General features: G+C 39.1%; 1 protein-coding gene across 6 annotated transcripts in view; it reads left to right on the top strand.

Annotated features, from left to right (window-relative positions):
* The window catches only part of NAALADL2 (N-acetylated alpha-linked acidic dipeptidase like 2), a 417,141-nt gene that overhangs the window by 382,730 nt on the left and 12,974 nt on the right, over positions 1-21,437 (top strand). For all 6 annotated transcript variants that reach the window (XM_063408209.1, XM_063408206.1, XM_063408207.1 and 3 more), the window contains 2 exons: positions 7,141-7,234; positions 14,626-14,824. In XM_063408209.1, coding sequence (XP_063264279.1) covers positions 7,141-7,234; positions 14,626-14,824 — 293 coding nt within the window. The remainder of the gene's footprint in view (positions 1-7,140; positions 7,235-14,625; positions 14,825-21,437) is intronic.

Below are 21,437 nucleotides of genomic sequence, written 5' to 3'. Positions count from 1 at the left end.
TGTATATTACTGAATTGGCCAACAAATTAGATTTTAAGCAAATTAATCACTTAAGAGGATACTTTTGACCTTAATTTATCAGTGCCTCAGATCCTCCTCATGAATCATGTAGAAAATACAGTGTATGATCATGTAAGTAGAGATCTGTATTCCAGAGCCAGCCCAAGCTACCATAGTTCTGGATTATTTTAATGTATAATTTTGGGGATGCCTAGTGCTGTGTGCCACCCTAACACATTCAAGTGCTGCTTGCTGTGCACAGGATACCTGAAGAGAGGGAAAGTCCATGTTTTATTCACAATCACTTTTATTTTCCAATCAATATTTTCTGTGCTAAGAGTAAATAAAACAATATTAAATTATTTGGAGGTGGGGGGGGGTGTTGAAATAAAGTATTTAATATTTGCAAGACCTCACACTTTCCTTGTTCAGAAATAGGTATTTCTTATGAATTACTGTGCTCTGCTTCACCTACTGTAGCACAGACTCATCACAGTCCTTTCTCAGAGAGCCCTCTACTGTCCTAAAATGTATTTATTAGTGTTCCATTCAGTGTCTGATACCCCAAAATATCATTTGATCTGTGCTGTGAATACATGCCCTGGTGACAAAGGAGATTTCAGTAAGGGAGGAAAAAAAAACAAAAACCCAAACAATAAACACATGGTATTACTGAATATTTAAGAAATTTGAATTTTTGAAGTTTGACAACTTTAATACAAAACAAACATGTTTATGGCAAGATTTCTATTTCTTTGCCTGATCATGGGAATGTGGTTTTCAGAAAGATAGAGGTGCAAAGGACTGGTTGATTTCTCATGTTCCTGCCTCTGATTTTCCTTGGGTGAGTCAGTTAACTTTTTTGGAAGGTGATGACTATAAAAAACTTGCTGTGTAGACTGATTCTGCAGGAAATTTTTCCACAGTAAATTGAGATCCTGCTATTAAGAATGCTCATTAATTTATTGTGAGTCTCACAACTGCTGCCATTCATCTGCTAACACTAGGTGCTGAAATTGTTATTGCCAGGGAATTGCAGAGTTCATTTCAATAGACTCAATTTCTCATGTTTAATTAAAGAAGTCTGATAACATTAAGGAAGTTGAGTGGATAGGGGGAACCAGAAGAAAGCAGCTTCATGAAATTTGCCTGTATTAATAAAAATATTTCTTTAATGTTGATGTGGGGAGAAGGTGAGGAAGGCTGACCATTTTAACATTTGAGCTTACTGAAACTGTGATTCTGAAGGGGGATGTTAATATGTGCAGATATTCATTCCTTATTTACAAAAAAGGAGGCTTCAGTGGAGGCTGAAGCTGTTGTTTATAATTGGTTTAACATCAGAAGATCTCAGCAGGTCACTCTGCTCATCAGTGTGTGTGGAAAGAGAGAGCCTTGATGCAAAAGATCTCTTCAAACCTGAGATGAGACAGTGCAACAGCTAGCCACGAAAGTTAAACCTTTCCACTCACCTTAGGGAAGGGAAAAGAGGAAAAAATGTTATTTTCAACGCAGTGTTATTGATCCCCCTAAACAGCACAGAATTTTGCCATGTTCTTTCCTCATCCATGAACCCCAGGGGTGAAGTATGAAGGGAGAGGTGCCAGGTGTGAGGGCAAACACGACAAAAAAAAATCATGCTGCTATCAGAGGGAATTGATGCTCAGAGCTGCTCATCCCAAGGATTGTTTGGGTCTGTAATAGGCTGTCTTAGGGACAGGGGGAGGTTGAGTCTGTAGCTGAGAATCTGCACAGGTCTACCCCACTGCCAGGTTACATTACCTTTCCTCTCACGTGGTTTGTCCTGCTTTTGGTGGATTAGCTGCCATGTGTATGCTGGTTTCCTCTGGACGTGCACAGATGTCAGTAAAGTGTTAACCTGCATAGAATAAAATTTAAAAAGTATGTTGCAGAGGCATAGGGCTTGAAATTCAAAGGAGTTGCTGCTGCAAAACTCAGGTTTCAAGTAGCTGAGCCTAATTCTTTCCAGCAGGTAAAACTGGAGTAGTCACTGCTCAAAACAGTGTTTACAGAAGGATAAACATGGCAGTTTACCTGGTTTTTTAACTTAAAACAGTGTTTACAGAAGGAAAAACATGGCAGTCTACCTGATTTTTTAAGTTAAAACAGTGTTTACAGGAGGATAAACATTGCAGTTTATCTGGATTTTTAAGTTATGTTGTTTGTAACTTGGCATATGAAGAGATCTGAGATGTCTGTTTAGATTTTTAACACTCCTAACGTAACTAAAAATGTCCTGAAGGCTCAGCACTTCCACCCACTGAGGTTTGCATAGCACAGGCTGGCACAGTTTCAAATTTCTAAAACAAAAAACTAAACAAGAAACCACCCAAAAACCCCAAGACTGGCGTGTAAACTTCTGTGTTGAAGAAACTGCTTGCACGCTGCATGCTGATGTTTATTCTAGCAGATTGATCTCTCTCACGCATAATATTTTCATCTCTTCATTCCTCTAAACACGTTTTAATTTTATTCATCCTGCAAGTTGCTGTTGCTGGGACAGACTGGAGGATGGGTGGCCTTGTCAGTAAAACCAGACAGCTCCTGAGGCGTGTCCCTGCAAGGCAGGCTCAGCAACAGCATGTCCCCAAAGCAAAGCTGGATCTGTGGAAGAGCCTTTCACATTTATCTAGCCTGGGCTTAAAGTATTCGTATTTTTAAAAAAAATTAAATTTGTGTGCTGGTAGGCGTGCTTTATGCTGCTAGTAGGCAGCTTGGATGTCTGAGGAGGAAAGTTGGTCTTGAACACTGAGTTTAACTCCCTGAGAAAACAGCTGTGACATACAAAGAAACCCAATTAAACTTGTGACTGATCCCCCTGAACTTCACTTTATTTCCTTTCCTTACTTGCATTGTAAAATAGCTAAAATGGTATATTTATAATTTATATAAAAGAACATATTGTGTGTGTTTAATCCAGGTATTTTTTTTCATGTCACAGATCTTTAGGAAGTGTTTTGGATCCACCTGATATTCCTGAAAATTGGCTTTTGTGGTCTTATTAGGCTCACAAATAGGTAGTATTGCAAGAATACATACTTTCTAAAGGAACAGTTTGTAAAAATCTCGCAAAGAACCTGTAACATCATTTGGAAATGTCACATGATACTGAGTCTTGCTTAACACCAACGTTTTTTTGAAGTTTGTTGGGTTTTTTTTAATCTTTTGGATTACACACAGTGCCAGAGTGATGCCTTAAGTTTTAGCTTTCATGTTTTTCAGATTCACTGCTGCCTATGGGTGCAGTTCTGGGCCTCACATTAAGTGCTGGTCAGCTCTCTTCACAGAGCAGGGACACAAAACAAATCCTTTTCCTGCTGCACACCAAGGACAACTTTCAAAGCACAAAAGCACAAACAGGGGTGGGCTGGAGGGAGGAACAAGAGGGATGAGACCTCACAACCTGAAGCTGTAATTGAACAATTGAACCCCAATGTGCACATGGACCAAAACTTATAAAAATGTAAGACCTCGTGACCCATTAACCATTTTGTGACCATTTTGGGTCACCTTGGGTGTAGCCCTGGTCAGGCCCTGTCCTGCCCAAGGTGTATCCTAAAGGCCTTTCAGTAAATCCCTGCTTTATTCACTAGCTCTGTGCAGTCTCTGTTCAGGTCAGCCTTCCCAAGGCATCAAGAGAAGTAAAGGCAGGGACAGCAGTTATTTCCTTCCTGCAAAGATGTTTATGCCTTAAGGTAAAAGACCTTGAAATAACGTTACTTGGGTATAAACCTATTTTAAATATTTGGATTTGTTTTGCAGTATGGACAGAATCACAGAATGGTTCGAGTTGGAAAGGACCTTAAAACTCATCTTTGAGCTTTGCCATGGGCAGGGACACCTCCCACTGTCCCAGGCTGCTCCAGGCCAAATCCAGCCTGGCCTGGGACACGGCCAGGGATGGAGCAGCCACAGCTTCTCTGGGCAACCCGTGCCAGGGCTTCCCCACCCTCAGAGAGAACAAATACAGTATAACTCTACAATCATTTTTACATTTTATATTAATATTTATTGTTAAAGTAATTGGAAGTTCAGCAAATAAGTTTTCATTTACCGAGAAACACCTTTCCCACAGCCAAGTGCAGTGGAAGTGTTAGTCAGTATTTTCATCTTTTTAAAATAAGAAAATCATTTGGGGATGAATCAGCATTTGAATCTAAGATCTTTTCTTAGACTTGATAATTGTGTAAATGTTACATCAATTATTGTGTGTGCTGTGTGTGTATTATGTATAAATGCTATTTGAGAGGTCATTAGTGTTTTAACCACTTCAGTCGGGGAATAGAGTCAATCATGCTGCTTTAGCTTTTCACTTCATGAGAAAATAGTTGTCTTTACTCTTTGCTAAATTATTCTTGCACTTAATAATTCAGTAGTCAGTCTGATGCATTTTTCACCTGGGAAAAGGGGGCCAAGGCTTGTCTTTATTTTCCATGTATATTCAGTGTTGCGCTCAGGGGAATGGTATATCCAAAAATAAGACTATAAATAAGAAATCAGTAGCCTTTTCTGTCTTGCTGCTTTATGTGGGTTTGATATATGCTTCTGCAGCATTATTACTCACTCTGTTCAAATCAATGCTGTGAGCTTTCCTTCTCATGATTGATTTCTTCCAGATTAGCCCACGAAGTACGTGATTTAATAAACACCACTGCTACCTGTTTGCTAACACACAGATGTCTGCAGTGTTAGACAGAGACCATAAAATTTCTAAAAGTGCTTCAGTCAGTCATAAGATTTGGATGGTATCACTTTATTTAATACAAAAAAGAAAACAGGTTTGGTCTGCTGTAGTCGAAAGCAAACTAAAATTCCTTGGAAGAAACAGAAAAAAGGCAAGAATTTATAAAAATTAAGCCAAATTCTGCAGGAGATAATGATAAAAAGGAAAGTTGCTAAGTAGGGTATTTTCCTCTTTAAATGCCACTTTGCTGCTTCACAAAAGAAGCATTTTTTTCCTTGCTTTTGTGTTCTTAAACGTTATGGTAAAGATTGTAAAGTATCAGCAATAACGTATAACTGTTGATGTCCCTTGCTAAAATACCTATGAATATGTATTTGTATTATCAAATAGTGAAAGTTTTAGCAGAAATGGGCTGTCAAGGAGGAATTTAAGTGTTTTGTGTGCTGTACTGCTGTCCTGGGGTTCAGTGGGTGTGAGGTCCTTGTAGAATATCTGCTTTTTATTAGGATATTATTTCAGTGCTTCTCTGTAGCAACTCACAGGGCGGTCACAGGGAACTCATGTTCTGGGCAGTGTATATTGTAAAAGCTCTGTGCAGGACGTGGAAGGATTTTGTGGCATTTGGATATTTAGAATATTTTTTACGGAGTTTTTACAGTTGCTTATGGCTGGATTATATGGACCTGGTTTAGGTACGGTCTTGTACAAGTTTTAGTTTGCCCTAAGAGTTTCATTTTTTGTCTTTCCATTGTACCTCTCTGATATCTCTGAGACCATTGCTTTTTAGTGTTTTCCAGACACTTTTTGTGTATAATCACTGATAGATAATGTATTGGCCTTTGAGGATTGATGGCCTGAGGAATTGGGAAGTTTCTTCATAAGAAGTTACTGTGTAATATTTAACACAGCTGTCCAGACATAATATTTTTTATATTTAAGTTCACTCTTAGTTCTTTGTTTTTCCTGATAGTGGCCTGACATAATATTATTCCTCCCCATGTTTTCTCTCTCTCTATAAGGTAGGAGTTTATTTTCTTGGTGCCTTCTGTGATATTGTTTTCTCTGGAGGTGAATGTCCATAGCTTCCCAGCACAGCTGTGCTCAGGTGTGAGCTGCAGTCTGACACAGCGTGTTCCCTCTGCACCCAAACCAGTCTGTGGCCAGGTCATTTCTTCTGTGCCCTCTGAGAAATGCTGTGAGGTTCTATTAATCTTTCTGCAGGAAACTTGTATTTCTGATATTACCCTGCTTTCATCCACTTTCCTGGGAGATGGTTTTCCTTTTCAATTTGTGTACTATTGTTTTTAATATTCCTGAGGCTTGTTGTCTTTTCCCGATACTTTCTACTGTAAAATTAAAATGCTACTTTTGGCACAGAAACTATCATATTGCTTTTGAGGGATAGATATTATTCTTGCTCCCCCAACACCTTGGGAAGAATTGTACAATACGATTCTATTCAGTCCACATTTTTATCAACATGGTCACCATCACCTGCAGCCATCATTCCATTTTAGAGCACAGCCTTACAGGTTTTTTTTTTCCCTTTTTGCAATATCAAGATATGAAGAAGATGAATGAGAGTTCCTTGCATGTTTTTGTCAGTGTGTTTTTATAGCTCCCATGAACAGTGATGGACTTGGCAGCCTGGAGACTGAAATCCTCTGTTTAATCACAGCTGGGTGTAGTTCAGCAGGAAGATGTATTTCTGTACACAGCCCCTGCAGCATGTCTAAGCCTTGAGCTGGAGAAGTGACCTTCTGTAAGCAGAAAAAAGCTCTCAGGCTCTCAGCCCCTGCCTTATCTGTGGACTGTTCAAAAAGAAGCATTCATGCCAGTGAGTTTTTGTGACAGGTGCTGACATCTAGTCTGGAGTGGACTGAGAGTTCTCTTTGGGGAATTTCTTCTCCTAGGTTCCTGAGAGAAAGCAGTGTTCTGTCCAGCCTGGAAGTTGTACACATAACACTTCAAAAGGCAGTGGGTTTTCAGGTCAGCTTGCATTTAGCCCTAGGCTTGATCTTCTGATCATTAATGTCTGTGATGCTTTATTTTAGTTGTGAAAACACCCAGAATCCGACAGCAGAGACCAGAAAACTGAGTAAAACTGTAAACTTCATTCCCATATTTAGAGTATTGAGATATTTTATGTGAAAACAAAGCAAAAAGGTCCTTCAGAGAATCCTGCAGCATCCTGGGTCCAGAGAAGACACACTGCACAGAATTCTTGTGTGTTGTCATAAATTGTATTCTCTGAACATTTTGTAACATTGTACACAAAGGCAATGGCCATATTCCTTTTCATAAATATGTGCTTGTGGGGTTTTAATCACATTTCCCTGAAAATCCAATGTAATGAAAACTTCCAGAAGAAGTGCTGGCTGTTAAATCTGCTGGAAATAATTTGACTGGGTTTTGGGTCTTTTTGTATTTTTCAGCTGACAGGACAAGTGACTTTGCAAATTGCCACTGATCCAGTTTTGCCATTTAATGCCCTTGACATCGCCCTGGAAGTCCAGAACAGCCTGAAAGGTAATTTTCATTAGAGGAATATACGGGGCGGGGGGGGAAGCATCATTTAATCCCTGATACATATTTTCAGTACTTGATTAATAGCCAGTGATTTTTCTAGTTAAATAGGGTCATTATATGATGCTGAATAAAATGCAGGTTTTATTGCTAAAGAAAGCCATGAAATTTTTGGATTTCTTCTGATGTTACTTTGTCAAATAAGCAATACAGGTTACCTGTAATGTCCTAAGACTGTTGAAAAATATTTCTGTTTACAGGTTTATGAAACTCCTAAGTTGATCTTTTAAATAGAGGAGTAAGTTGTATAAAATCACACCCAAACTTCACATATCCTTCAGCAGATTGTGAGATCATATCTCAAATGTAAAGACTTTTTGCAATCTTGAGGTGCTGCCCCTGCATTTCATTCACTACCTACACTATAAAGCACCACTTTTCTGTAACACATACTCATAGAAATATGAGACCTTTTCTTTAATCTTTGCCATCCATCATTCTGAAGAGGTGGGAGTCAGTAGGCAAGTATTGGTTTGGAATCAGTGAGCATCTAAACAGACAAGTAATTTTAGCTCTGTTGTGCCACATAAACATTGGTTTAGTTCAGCCTAAACACAGCAGGGGATGATCATCAAATGAAAAGTGTGGCTCAGCTGGTATTCCTTCAACTGAACACGAGATATCTTCTATTGTTCTCCCTCTTTCTTTATTTTGAGTAACAGGGAACGCTGATTTAAATTGATTTCTTTTTCTTTTTTTTCTTCTAACTTCAGTTAGATCATTTATCTCTACCACTTCAGGGGAGAGAAAACTATTTCCTAGGCTGTAGGGCCAGCAGGGTAAATTTTCTCCCAGCTGTTCACTTTGGAGTTTTATTTAATGATTTTTCTCATGTCTTGTCTGTCTCTGACTTGTATAAAAGAACAGTTTATTTTCATGTTGCAAAACATTGAGACAATGGTCCCTTTTCAGTTACCTAAATCAGGAGTTGTAGTTTTTTATGTGGCTCATGGGTTTATTCATTCTTCAAAAGATTTTACATTGTCCAAACTTTCCAGTTCAAAGTTGGAATATCTCAGTAAGCTGTTTCCTCTCCAACTCAATGCAAACTGTAAATGTAGAAAAAGTGAAGGTAAATCTGCATGACATGTAAAATATTTGTTCATTAGGCTTAATTTTGTGCCTCTGGGATCTGGTTCAGCCAATTCCTTGAACACAGATTTTATTGCCCGTTGGACTTTCTCACATTAATTTTGTGTCAATATTTGAGGCACTGTTTGCAGTCTCCTGGATATACTCACAAAAGGTTGTGTACACCTTGATACTTGTTAATGCTGCATTTATTTACATTTCTAAAGGATTTAACTCTGTAATGTGGTGAGTGTCTGTACAATTAGCTCTGCTAAATTCCCTGGGATATTACTCAGCACTTCACAGACCATTTCTTACATTCAGGATAGTGTGGATGGCAAATTATGTCATCCCCAAGATGTTCATGTGGCTCTGGCCTGTTCCTCAGAAAGATGGGGAAGAGGCTGTCAAGTGTGGTGTGTTCTCTGCCCTTGCACACACCAGAACTCTTGGAAACAAACCACTGCTTTTGGGTTTATCTGAAAGGAAGGGTTGGGGCTGGAGAGATTTCTTTTTCTGCCTCTGCTGATGGTCTGATGTTTAACAGGAAACCTTGTGGTCATAAATGATGGGAGATGGGGTTCCAAGACTGAAACCCAGGTCCCCAGTGCTCATCAGGCTGTTGCCTGTCTATTCACAGATGAGATGTGGTATTTTAAACAAATTCATAAATAAGTGACTGCTCAGAATATTCTCTGTAGCTACACCTTGCAGTTGTGTGGGATTTGTGCCTTCCATATATTTAAAATCAAGACCCATTTTAACTTGAATCAGATACATGAATATCTTGCTAGGCCTTGTATCCTATGAAAATCCAATTTATCTTTTGAGGTAGGGAGCAGGCAAGATGTCAAATCTGGTGTGTGAATGATACCAACAGTGCTTTTAAGCACTCCTGTAGAAGTGCCTTGTATTTATATGCGAGTAAAAATGTACAATCATTTTTATAGAATGTTTTGTATGTATACAAGCATTTTTATCCAGAACATATTTGTACTTTCTGCTGAAAGCTCTTAGCACTGTGCTCCTTGTAGCCTGTCTTTAAATCTAGTGTGTGTTACAGCAAATTTCAGGGGTTGATGATGGAGATTCTCAGGTGTCTCAGCAGGATTAAAAGCATTTCTGTACTTTTGCACCTGCCTGTCCCAGCAGTAACAAGTTCAGCCACCCAGTTTAGAAAAATAAAGTCAGCCAGGTGGGTGGTGTCCCTCACTTGGGTGCTGTAGAAGCTGATGTCATTTATTGTTTCCAGTCACTTGGACTCTGCAAACCTTTCCCAAGGGGTGTCTGTGCAGCACCAGGCAGGCGAGGGGGGTCCCCACTTGTGGCTGTCAGCACAGGCTGCTGGAGCTGACTGCAGCCACCTCTGACAGGCACTGGCTGAGAGGGAGAGCCTTGTGAAGACAAATTAAGGGTGGATGAGGTTTTCTGGTTTTCCAGAAGTACAAGAGCTGTGATTTAAAGCTCTTTGGCTGAGGCAGTGTCAGCTGTGTGTGGCTTCCTATCAGTTAGGTCCTTTCCTCTCCCCGGAATGGATGTTTTACAGATGTTACAGCAGCTGAAGTACTCGGGGTGATAATAGTAGGCAGCACTACCAGAAGTTTAGAATAATCTGGTTTGCAATAAGTCGTTCCCAGGGAAGTCTGTGTGACTTTCCACAGCCCTGTCTCTCCCCATACATTTCAAAAAATCAGGCTAAACTCCCTGTCCTTAGAAAAATCAATAGAGAAACATATCTCTCATTTACTTGATGACTGCATGCTCATTGCCTACAGCTATCTGCTGCTCTTCATCTTGGCATCATTTTACCTGCTTCACTGTATTTTGCTGATCATTTTGGGTGCTTTTCAGAGTTACTCTCTCCTCCTGTCTGTAATGTTCAGAAACTTTCCCTCTTTACTGTTCCCACCCTATATTCTTGACTGCAACAGAGGTGAAAAATGCAGCAAATCTGTATATAAAATAGAAATACCTCTTTTGTCATGAGACACTGAGCATCTTGTCTTCAGTATCAATTCAGGGTTATTATGTATTAGCACCTTTCTTCAGCCTTTAGAAAACAGTCATGGAAAAAAGCATTTTCCATGGGCAAACATTTAGTTCTGAAGGGCAAGGATGAGCATCTCTTCTGTGTTAGCAGGCCATAAGTTTCAGCATCTCTGTACAAGGTCATTGGTAACTTCACAGAATCATAGAACAGTTTGGGTTGGAAGGGACCTTTTAAAGGTCATGTAGTCCCATGCAGGGAGCAGGGAGATCTTCCAGTAGATCAAGATGCTCAGAGCCTCATCCAACCTGGCACTGAATGTTTGTATCCACCACCTCCCTGGGCAACCCCGTGTTCCACCATCCTCATTTAAAAAAATCTCTTCCTTAAACCTAGTCTAAATGTAATCTTTTGGTTTAAAACTCTTACCCATTGTCCTATTTCAAAATTTTGTCCCAAATTATTTTATAAAGTCCCCTTTCAGTATTGAAACATCACCATAAAGCCTCCCTGGAGCCTGCTCTTCTCCAGGCTCCTGTATTGACATGCACATACTAAAATGTCACAACATTCCTTTTTAACATAACTTCTGTGAAAAAAGACTTGGAGCAGCACCAGATTAGTTTACTTGGGCTATAGCAGTCATGGTAGCAAAATTGAAGCTGATGGCAACGTGTTCTTTGCACTAAGGATGTCTGTGGATTTGTGTTTCTGCCCCTTTAGGGGGCTTCCTACAAAGCTTTCCCATTCAGATTTTCTACTGCCAGGTCTGCTTATCCTATTTTGCAGAGCATGAAATTTTTTCCTAGTGAATACAGCACCACATCATAGCTGATTCAGAATTTACAAGCTAATCAAAACCTGAAGCAATTTCCTTTCTCTCTTACATGGAAACACATGTTCGCATACATGGTAAGCAAGCTTCACGCCTTAAAATGCTGATTTGTCTGTGCTCCCTTTCCTATAAGTATTGTAGGCAGGTACTGTCATAACAGAGGGCACAAACACAATTTTAAAATGTTAAATCTAGCTGTGCTTTTGATAAGAGCAATCAGTTACACAGGGAAAGGCTATTGTATTCAGTGTCTGTAAAAATATCTGTTCAGTGTAACTTATTTCTGAATAGGATCCACTTACATTTAGCAAATGCAATGAAATTCAGCAGTGTAATTCCCTGATCAAGAGTGCACATGCTCTTGAGTCACTTTCCTGTGTTTGCAATTTTATTTTTATAGCAACTAAACAACTAGCTTAGATGATTCATCATGATTCACACTGGAGACAAAAGGACAAAGACTACAAAATATAATAATGTGGCATTGTTTTCTCTTAAATGAGGTTACCTTTGTGCTTGATTTTCTCTGTAAAAGCATCACAAGGTGCTTTAGACATTATTAGTTAATGCAGGGTTTTCTTGAAGAATCATTTGCCCTTCCATTCCCATCTTCTAAGCCTGAGAAAAGCATAAATCAGTTTCTCTTGGTGGTGCAGTTCAGTATGTTGTGCTGCCTGTTCTGTCCTTAGCTGGCTAACACTGCCCACACTTGCAGGTTTTCTACTGAAGCATTAAGAAAGGACCTGAGTGTGTGTTTTTCTAACAAGTACTGGTTTAGAGTGTAAAACAAAGAGTTTGTTTAGGGGCTGTGGAGAACAAGTGAGAGCATTTACAGGATTTTTATGTTTAAAAGGATGGTCTGGTTGGCTTCATTTCCAAATGCAGAAATAGGGATTTTCCCTTTATCTCACCTTGCCTATTGAAAAGGCAAATCTGACATTGTTTATATAAGATTCAAAATAAAAACTATGAAAGTTTTATGTTACTTGGAATATGAAGTGCTTTGCTGAAACCAAAGGATTCTCTCTGACAGGGTGAATTTAAACATTTCCACATGGACACAAGTCCCAGGGTAAGGTATGCACAGTGCCTGCATTATGTACGTGGGAATGGGAAGTTCTTCAGCTGCACAGGATGTTTGAAAATTAAGGATAATGATATTTTGCAAATATCTTTAATGTAGCAAGCTTATTTGCTTGAAGAATATTTTTCTGAGGCATCAACCTAACACGATCAGAATTTTAATCACTGCAGACTCAGAGAGATACCAATTCTTTATATCAAGATACCAGCACACTTGTTATCCATTCTGCTTAGGGAAAGGTGGATTGGTCAAGTGTCATTAGCAAAGGCACCTTGTCCCAAACCAGGGCAGACATAAACCATCTTCTCTCACTCCTGTTCCCCCAGGGAGCCTCTGTTCATTGTTGGAATTCATCCTGATAGCTCAGGAAGTCTGACAGTTTCTCTCATACCAGCGTCTTGTGTCTCCATGTATTCTGGATCATTTCATGTTTTGCTAGATTGGAATGTGCAAGTCAGCTGAATGACAGGAGTATATGGGATCTGTGAACTCCTTTCCTTGGCTGGAATGTGTCCAACAGCAAATCTTTTTTTCCATATGAGAGGGAGAATATGTTATATTCAGGCATTTCCTTGGATTTCTTAGTTATACCTATTTGCTTTTCTATTCCTATTATGTGCTCACCTTTCAGACTCCAACCATGAGCAATTTGAGAAATGAGTTGGTGTTTGTCCTGATTTCAATTAGAATAGAGTTAATAGCTGGTACTGTGGTTTGGATTTAGGATGAGATGAAGGTTGGTAACTCACTGATGGTTCAGTTGTTGTTTTCCTTGAGGACTTTCCAGTTTCCCATGTTTTGCCAGAGGGGAGTTGCAGGAAGCTGGGAGGGAGCACGGCCAGCACAGCTGACCTGAACTGGCCAAAGGGGTATTTCATACCAGAGAACATCATCCTCAGTCTAAACTGAGGTGCCCAAGGAGGCTGATTGCTGCTGGGGCCAGGCTGAACTGAACATGGTCACCCCAATAAAACTGCTCATCACCTGTCTGCTTTGGGGTTTAGGTCTCCCTTTTGGTTTTCTCCATTTTGATGCTATATTATTACTGTTGTTGTTATGATCATCATCATTATATATCAGTTATTAAACTCCTAATCTCAACCCACTGGTTTTAACTTTCTGATTCTTGTCTCCATTCCATCAGGGAAGCCAGTGGGTGTGAGTGAGCAGCTGCATTGTACTTCCTTGGCAGCTGAGGTTAAACCATGTCAATGTTCTACAATTACTATTTGTGATTTTTCCATGTGTATCTTAGACAAGGAAGTTGAAAATTCATTGAACTTGAGACCTGAACCACTTTCTGGGCTTAATTGACTCAGTCACTAATATACAGAACTCCCTGAGGTTTGCACATTCATGTAGAGGTGAGACAGCTCCTAGAGCTGCATGATTTATGTTGATTAAGGCATTATTTGAAACATCTAAGGATAGTTGGATTTCTTGTCAATAGGCAAAGTGAATCTTGGCCTTAAAAATAATGTCTGTATCCTGGAAATGTTTGTGCTGCCTGATACTGCTTTTGACTTTCTATCAGGTTCAGGCTCTGCTTTGTCCTTCCATGTGCTTGTAAAGATGAAGGTGGTTCCTGCACACGCTGGGAAAGGAGGCCACACTCCTCACCTGCTCTGCAGGTGGGAGGAGGCTGCACGTTCACAGTGCTCCAATTCACATTTCTCTTCCTGCACTATGAACAGGAAATACTGAAATCGTGGTGTGCTCCTAGGGGCTGCAGGCTTTTATCCTTTGGCTGTCTGAGTGAGGTTGCTAACAAAGCAATAGTTAACACTTCAAGTTTAAAAAGTTTTGAAAATATTGACTGGATTAGAATATGCATTAGGATATCAATTAAAGCTGGCTCATTGGCATATGACTTAAGTGATTAAGAGGAGCAATTTCACATACCCTCCTCAATTGCTGTTAACCTCTAAGATTCTAAAATGTTGAATCAAATTCAATTAAACTGCATTTTATAATATTCTGTAGAGCAGTCATTATGGAATCCAAGCACAGGCTTTTCAGACTCAAGAGCAGCAGCATCAAATGGCATTGAATAAATTCAGTCTCAGAAGGAAACGTTGTAGTCCTTGATTTATAACCATTGCTTCCTGCATGCCTGTTTTTCCAATGCTATCTGTACCCCAAAAATCATTCCTCACAGCTTATTAGATCCTAAAGCACCAGAGCCCAAATTGATCTTGGAGGAGCAGATCAGAGGTTACACTGCGTGATCTACGGCTTCCCTTGACCCGCTCCGTGCTGCTCGCCGGGGAGAGCGAGGCCCAGGTTTTAATTGGGCTATTAATTTTGGGCAGTGAGCATTGTGTGAGTCACTGATGTCCTGCTGTCCCTGCCCCCAGGTGATGGAGCAGGCGTCCCTCAGCTGCTGGCGGCGGCGGCGCGCCTGCGGGACACGGCGGAGCTCTTCCAGTCGGACGAGATGCGCCCGGCCAACGACCCCGGGGAGCGAGCTCCTGTCAGAGTCAGGATGCTCAATGATGTGCTGCAAGGCCTGGAGAAAAGCTTCCTGCTTCACCAAGCTCCTCCAGGGCTTTACAGGTACGGCACGCGGCGTTCTGGAGCTGAGCTGGTGTTCGCCGCTGCTTGGTTTGCAGTCATTGAAAAGAAAACCTCAGTGGGTGCCCGAAATTAAAGCTGTTTTTTTCCTGTTACATCCTTCCTGCGGAAAACATTAATTCATCACAGTGCAAGGGGTCATTAGAATGCAGGGCTGTAGCATTTCTGTCATGACACTGCTGCTAACAAGACGTACAGTGTGACGGCAGCCCAGGCGGCGTGGCAGAAACACGTGTCAGGTGGTACAGGAGGCTTTCAGGAGAAAAGGAAAATATTTTGAAGTCTAATACTGCTTGACAAGCCCCACCTATATTTTATTTAAAACATTGTACAGTTCATTGAAGATTCAGAATTGTACAAGATACCCCGTAGCATTATTTAACATATTTAATTATATAGCGAGTTAAAGGCAGAACATTCCAGTTAGTGAGGGGGCCTGAGCCAGTCACTGTTCACAACATCTTGTCTCTGCTTGCAATTATGCTCTGGTATGTATTCAACTGCACTACCCAGGCTGGTTTTAAGATGTCGTAGTCATCCCATCTTTTACTTTCTAAGAAGTCTGCAGGTCTCTGTCTCTCACCAGAATCAACTAAAACAGAAAAATTGCTTTGATTTCAGTTGGAGGGAAAAATTATCCAATGTCTCACACACATGAATGTGCAAAGTGGACATCAGCAGACACGTGGTAGAGGTGGGGAGGGAAGGCAGAAAGCTCCAGCCACAGGAGGGATTATTCCATTTATTAGCAATAGTATAAAACAAATGCAGTCATCTTGTAACAAAAGCAAAGGGGAAAAGAAAGCAAGGTAGTTATGGGTAACTCAAAAGTGTCAGTGAATAAAAGCCCTACAGCTGTAATAAAGAAAATAGAATAATTACATTTGGGGAGGAGCTAATTTACTTCCTTCCTGCTGGGAATGGTTTTATAACATAAAGAAATGAGCCAAAATAGGATTAGATCAAGTCTAATATCCCAGGTTTAGCAGTGCTGTCTGTCTTGTCTGAACTGGTATGGTGTTGCAAAGGAGCCATAAAACTGTTTAATAATGATGTAATATGTATGTGATACCTTGCAACAGCAACATTCAACATTGTTGAGTCTGGCCCCCTTCGTTTTTTGTAAAAATCAATTATATCAAAACTTAAGATTATGAGGAGAGGGTTTTTGAGGTCTTCTTATATTTCAGTTCTTGCAGTGCTTGCATTATTGTTTATTTGCCAAAAGGTAATTACTAGGTATGCATACATAATGTAACAAATTTTTCACCTGCTCTCCACAGTATTTAGTACAGAGCAAAAGTGCTTTCACCTGGCAAAGTACACACTGTGGAAGTGAAAATGCTGTTCTTGTTGCCCTCCAATTTAATTAAATTTGATACAAGATTTAACAGTACAAGAATTCAAAGTCCAGGAGCCTTTGACTTCACTCTGAATAATTTTACCTGACATCATCTGGAATATACAACAGTAAAGGACACCTTGTGTATAATCATTTAGATGTTCATTTAAAAAGAATGCAACCTTTGTATGGTGCCAAGGTGTGTAATTGTTACCTTTAATGGTAAATCCACACAGATAAACAAAATCAAGGACACTGTTAAATTGCTGATGTCCTTTGCTGCCATTTAAAATCTGAAGTACGTTTGTTTAATTAAAAAATACAAAGCACTTTTGTCTTTTTAGATTATTTTTAATTTTTTAGGGATTGAAAATTCTTCTATTAGTTGATGAAGTTATGTGGATGTGTTTTGTATTCTGAAGCTATGATTGTGTTCCAAGAACACTAGAAATACTTGAAAAACCTGATGCACTTTTTTTTTTTTTTTTTTTTTTTTTTTTTGTGCTTGTAAAACTTTAAGCTTATTCTTTTTGTCATTTGGTAAAGAAAACAAACAAAAAAAATCAGTCTCACAGCCAGGACCTTGTATGCCATGTTTCATCCCAGCCAGAAGATTGATAGGCAAGTTATAAAGCCCTGAAATAGTGGTTTATAATGGAAATGCTGGCAGCCCTTTAACTACAGCAGCACAAGCAGTACAGCAATAAATACTGTGCTTCATCTGTAAACAGAAATTTAGGATGCAGTTTGCAGCCTTGACCTTCAGGCTCCAACTGTGTTTAGATCATTAAGATTCCATAAATACTGTAATTTACAGCCTTCTGAAGGAAGAATTTGTGTGCACAGTAAAGGACGTATTCTTCATGAAAAAATGATTGCTTCCTGTATACCCATTTGGACTCATATTCTCAACCTCAATCAAAGCACTTGACAAATTTGCTGAAGTTTTAGGCATCATTTTTAGCCTTGTGTTTGTCCTAATTCACAGCTCTCTGGTTCTATACTATATTTTCTGTCCTAGAACTTGAATTAAAAAGAAAGGTGGATTTTTTTTCTTTATTGCAGGAGTGTTGCAACCTTCCCGTGCCTCTCCACTACAGGGGAACTGATACATCTTTTATATATAAATCATTTCTTTTCTATTTTGCACACACATTCCATAGCTATAGTCTCTCACTGTATATAGGTACTTAAAAAAAATAAATGCCTCATTCCAAGCAATGTCATAGGGCAACATTTGGGCATAATTGATACATTATGCATCTATAATGAAAAGTAATATAATCAAACTTACTAGCAGAATTCAAATTACTGATTTTTTTAATAATTGGATTAGGATATTTGAGTAAATTTAGGTAGTCATGATTGACATTGGCAGGTTGTTCAATACAGTAAAAGCTGTAGTTTTGATGCTCATCTCTCTTTCCCGAACTTCCTGACATTGAACTGCAAATTTGACAACAGCACATGTTCCCCATGATCTCAATTTCCAACTGAGCTGGAAATACACAAGTACAGCTTTAATCAGGGTATTTTAGTCTTATCCAGAAATTTAGGCAGAATGAAAAATAATAGGTTGAGGAATATCCTGCTTTGCAAAAGTTACCCTGGGACTTGATTTGGGGTTAGGAGAAAATTGCTGAGTTTTATTATACCTGAAATATTTCTCTGATTCCCAGTGGTAACCCTGGGTAGATTTTCTATTTCCAGAACAAATACCTAGGAATAAAATGGGATTGCTGTTGGTGTTTTTCATTTCTCTCTCTTTGTTTCTCATAGCATAATCACAATACTGATAATTATTTGGATTTATAATTTGTCGTTATTTTTATGGAATAATCAGTAGAAATCCATTTGTTTCTCACCTTTAGCCATTTCTTGCTTTCCACTCTTGCAATGTATACTTTTGTGGAATATTTCTGTGTGTTTTCTGATAAATCCTGAGTTCAACCCTTGTGTTTGCCTAGGCTCAGTGAGGGGTTCTCCCTGTTCCTTGTATATTTTGTTGTACTTCTTGTGTTTGCTGATCCATCTGTCAGGTCTGTGTGTGCACTCCTCAGGTACTCACAGAGAGCCTCTCTCTGTTGAAAGGCAGAGCTCTTCAGTGCACAATAATATTGAAAAAAAAATGAGATAATAAAGCAAAGTTCATGGAGTATCAGGGGTGGCACACTCGGTGCAGGGAGATCTGCAGTCTCAGAGAAAGTGTCATTTTTTCAGGTCCAGGTCTAATTTTCAGATATGATGGGTGCTGTTGATACCAGATGGATCCAGTAGTAAGTGTGCAGGGTTTCCTAGAATCCCCTGGGATGCTCACCCAAAATTTTCAAACCCAAAAGAGTTATTAAAAATTACAGTTTGTGTCTTCAGTATTTAAAATTAAAGCCAAAAAGAGGTGTACAAGGCTGTCATTGCTGCTCCAGTTAGGTGCATTTTTTTCTTAATGGACCCTTGCCTAAGAATCAGTTATGTCCTGACTGACAGTTCTTTATACAGTTTTATTAAAAAATCAATGTCAAGTTGTGTAAAATCTTTCCTTTAAAAGTTTTATCTTAGCTTGCCAAGTTTATCCTGTCCATTAAGGCTGTATCTATCTGCCACCACTATTTATGGGATTGTTACAGGGATGATTGTGCTTTGTCTAATAGATGTAATTGAGTGAATTGAGTAGTAAGTAGGTGAAAAGCAAGGATTTTGAAAGCAATCTGTGTCTTCAGCAAAGACCTCCAGCAGTTTTTATTGCTCATTTGTACCAGTTAAACTTCTTCATTTTGCTTCTTTTCATCAGGGATATCCAAGTGTGACATTAACACTTCGTTGGGCTAAAGAATTACAACAAATGGCTACATTTTAATGCACTGAACAAAATACAGGCAGTAAGCAAAGATAAATTGTGCACCCTGAATCTGACATAATGAAATGAAAGAACAATCAAAAGGTGTTTTTAATACCATTCAAAAAAAGCAGCTTGCATCGCTGCTGAACTCGTGCCACTCAAGTGTGTGTTGTTCAGCAGAACAAATATTTTCTTTTCAGATTGAGATTTGTTATGTACATTCCTGACATGTGTATTCAGTGTGTATATTCTACAGGGTTTATTTCTGCTTTGCTGGTAAACTGAAGCAGATTCTCAGGTTTCAAAACACACATGCCCTAGGAGCCTTGTTTCTAGAGATATGTTTAGTAGGAGAATTAAAGACTTTATTATATCTCCATGTGTAAACAGGCTGCTCATTGGGTTTACAGAGGACAAGCATTAAAGATGCAAATATCCTGCTAATCTTAAACAGTAACGTGGGTAAACATGGAGTGCAAAGTCACCTGCAAAACAGAACAAAACCCCAGCCCAGAGTTTCTACCAAAGACAGTAGTTCTGTCTCAATGTGTAAACTCTGGAGATTTGTTTTTCATTTTGAATTCTTCGTTTATGACTTCAAGTAGAAAACATTCCTGTCTCCTTTGTATAATATTTGAGATGTTTTTTGACCGACCTGAACCAAATGCTTGGAGTATTTTTATTGTTCTGCCTTGTATTATGTGGAGCAGAGTGATTTGATACGGTGCTGATGATCCTTAGTGGGGGAAATACTGAAATAATTCATGTTTCACTGGCAGCAGTAGATAATGTTCTGTCTCTATTATCTGCCATGTGCAATTTGTAAATACAGTGCTAGAATTATGTTGGGGGAGAAGGAAAGAATTGTGTGCTTGTTGTAGAGCAGTGTAGCTCAGATTTTGCCATTCAGCCAGAATAAATGAATTTTTGTCTTCCGATACAGCAATGATTTCCTACCTGACTTTTAAGCCCCATCTTTCAAAACTTGAAACTCCTTTTCTGCAATGATTTTTTTCACAGCTTGTAAATGGAGTTATGAACAGTGGCATTACTTGTGTCCCTGTCCAGTCCTTCTTTGGTGTTTCTCAGTTCTGCAGTTCTTCAGCTCCCTTCTCTCTGATAAGCATTTATCCAAATGGATTTTTTTACACCCAAAATGCCTCCCCATTTTCTTCTGCCTCATTCCTTTGAACTTTACAGTGTTTGAGCAGTGTGATTGTAGTTTTTGCAGTTGTAAGTATGGAGCAGCACATTTATCCTAGCACACACCAGTGGCATTGACTAGGCTGATAACGCTCTTACAAATTCCTGCTATGGTTATTATTTTTCTCATCACTGACAATGATGCTGAGTTATGCCCTTTCTTAATCCTGAGGAGATGCCATAAAGTGAGTGATAGTCACACTCAAAACACCTGATCCATCTGAGAGGCAATTGAGATGGTTTTTTTCCTTTGGAATCACCAATACATGTAATGGCCACGAATTAATGACTGTATTTGTTGTCTTGTAAATTTTTACTGTTTAAAGAGCATTTGCTGCATAAATACTACTGAATTAGCCATCTGCAGAGCTGTAATTATGGCAGACTCTAAAGCTTATTTAAACAGGGAACGTGAAAATCTTTTCATTACACCTGCAAAAGCAGAAAACCTCTGTAATCAGGGATTATGTCATGGCTTGAGAACAGATCTCTCACCTCCCTGGTATGAAAGAAAACCTGGTTTTATATATATTTTATTTTTCCTCTATGTTCTTCTCATGAATTTTCTTCCATCTTTATAATTAGGTTGATTTGTATACTTGCAGAGTTCTCTCTGTACAATACATCAGACCCATTATGTTGGTGATCCCGTAAATATTAGTATAATATTTTAATTTAACCCAGCATTAGTTGTCCTGAAGACAAGATTGTGTCCAGGAAATAATATTCCTTATTCTTCCCATGAATGTGCATGGTCTTGGCCTTGCAAAAAAAAAAAAAAAAAAAAAATCTGTAAAATGACATTTATTTTAGGATGTGTCCTTACTGGATGTTTTAGCCCGTTTCACAGCAGTTGTTGTGCTGACTGTAAAAGCCCTGTCACAGCTGTTGTGTGAGCTCAGAGCTCTTATGCCAACCTCCAGCAAGTCTTGTGGTTAGGATGCAGCTCCACTCCTTGTCCCTTGCTGGCAGATCTTGCTTGGTCTGCACTTGTGGTGCTAAATAGGGCAAGAATATTTAGTTCCAGAAAAAGAAATAATCTGCTGTGATCTCAGGAAGCTATACAAAGCATTAGATTCTGAATCATTTATTAAATGAAGAGAAAGTTAATATTTTATACTGTATTTTATCTGTTATAAACAGCAGGACTGGTAATATTTTTTAGACGCAAGAAATATATGAATCCATATTTTTGATCATGACAGCTAAGTATA

This window comes from Prinia subflava, chromosome 11 (genome assembly GCF_021018805.1).
Source record: "Prinia subflava isolate CZ2003 ecotype Zambia chromosome 11, Cam_Psub_1.2, whole genome shotgun sequence".
NCBI lineage: Eukaryota > Metazoa > Chordata > Aves > Passeriformes > Cisticolidae > Prinia > Prinia subflava.
The sequence above is the reverse complement of the archived record's forward strand: the minus strand, read 5'-3'. Positions and strand labels throughout refer to the sequence as shown.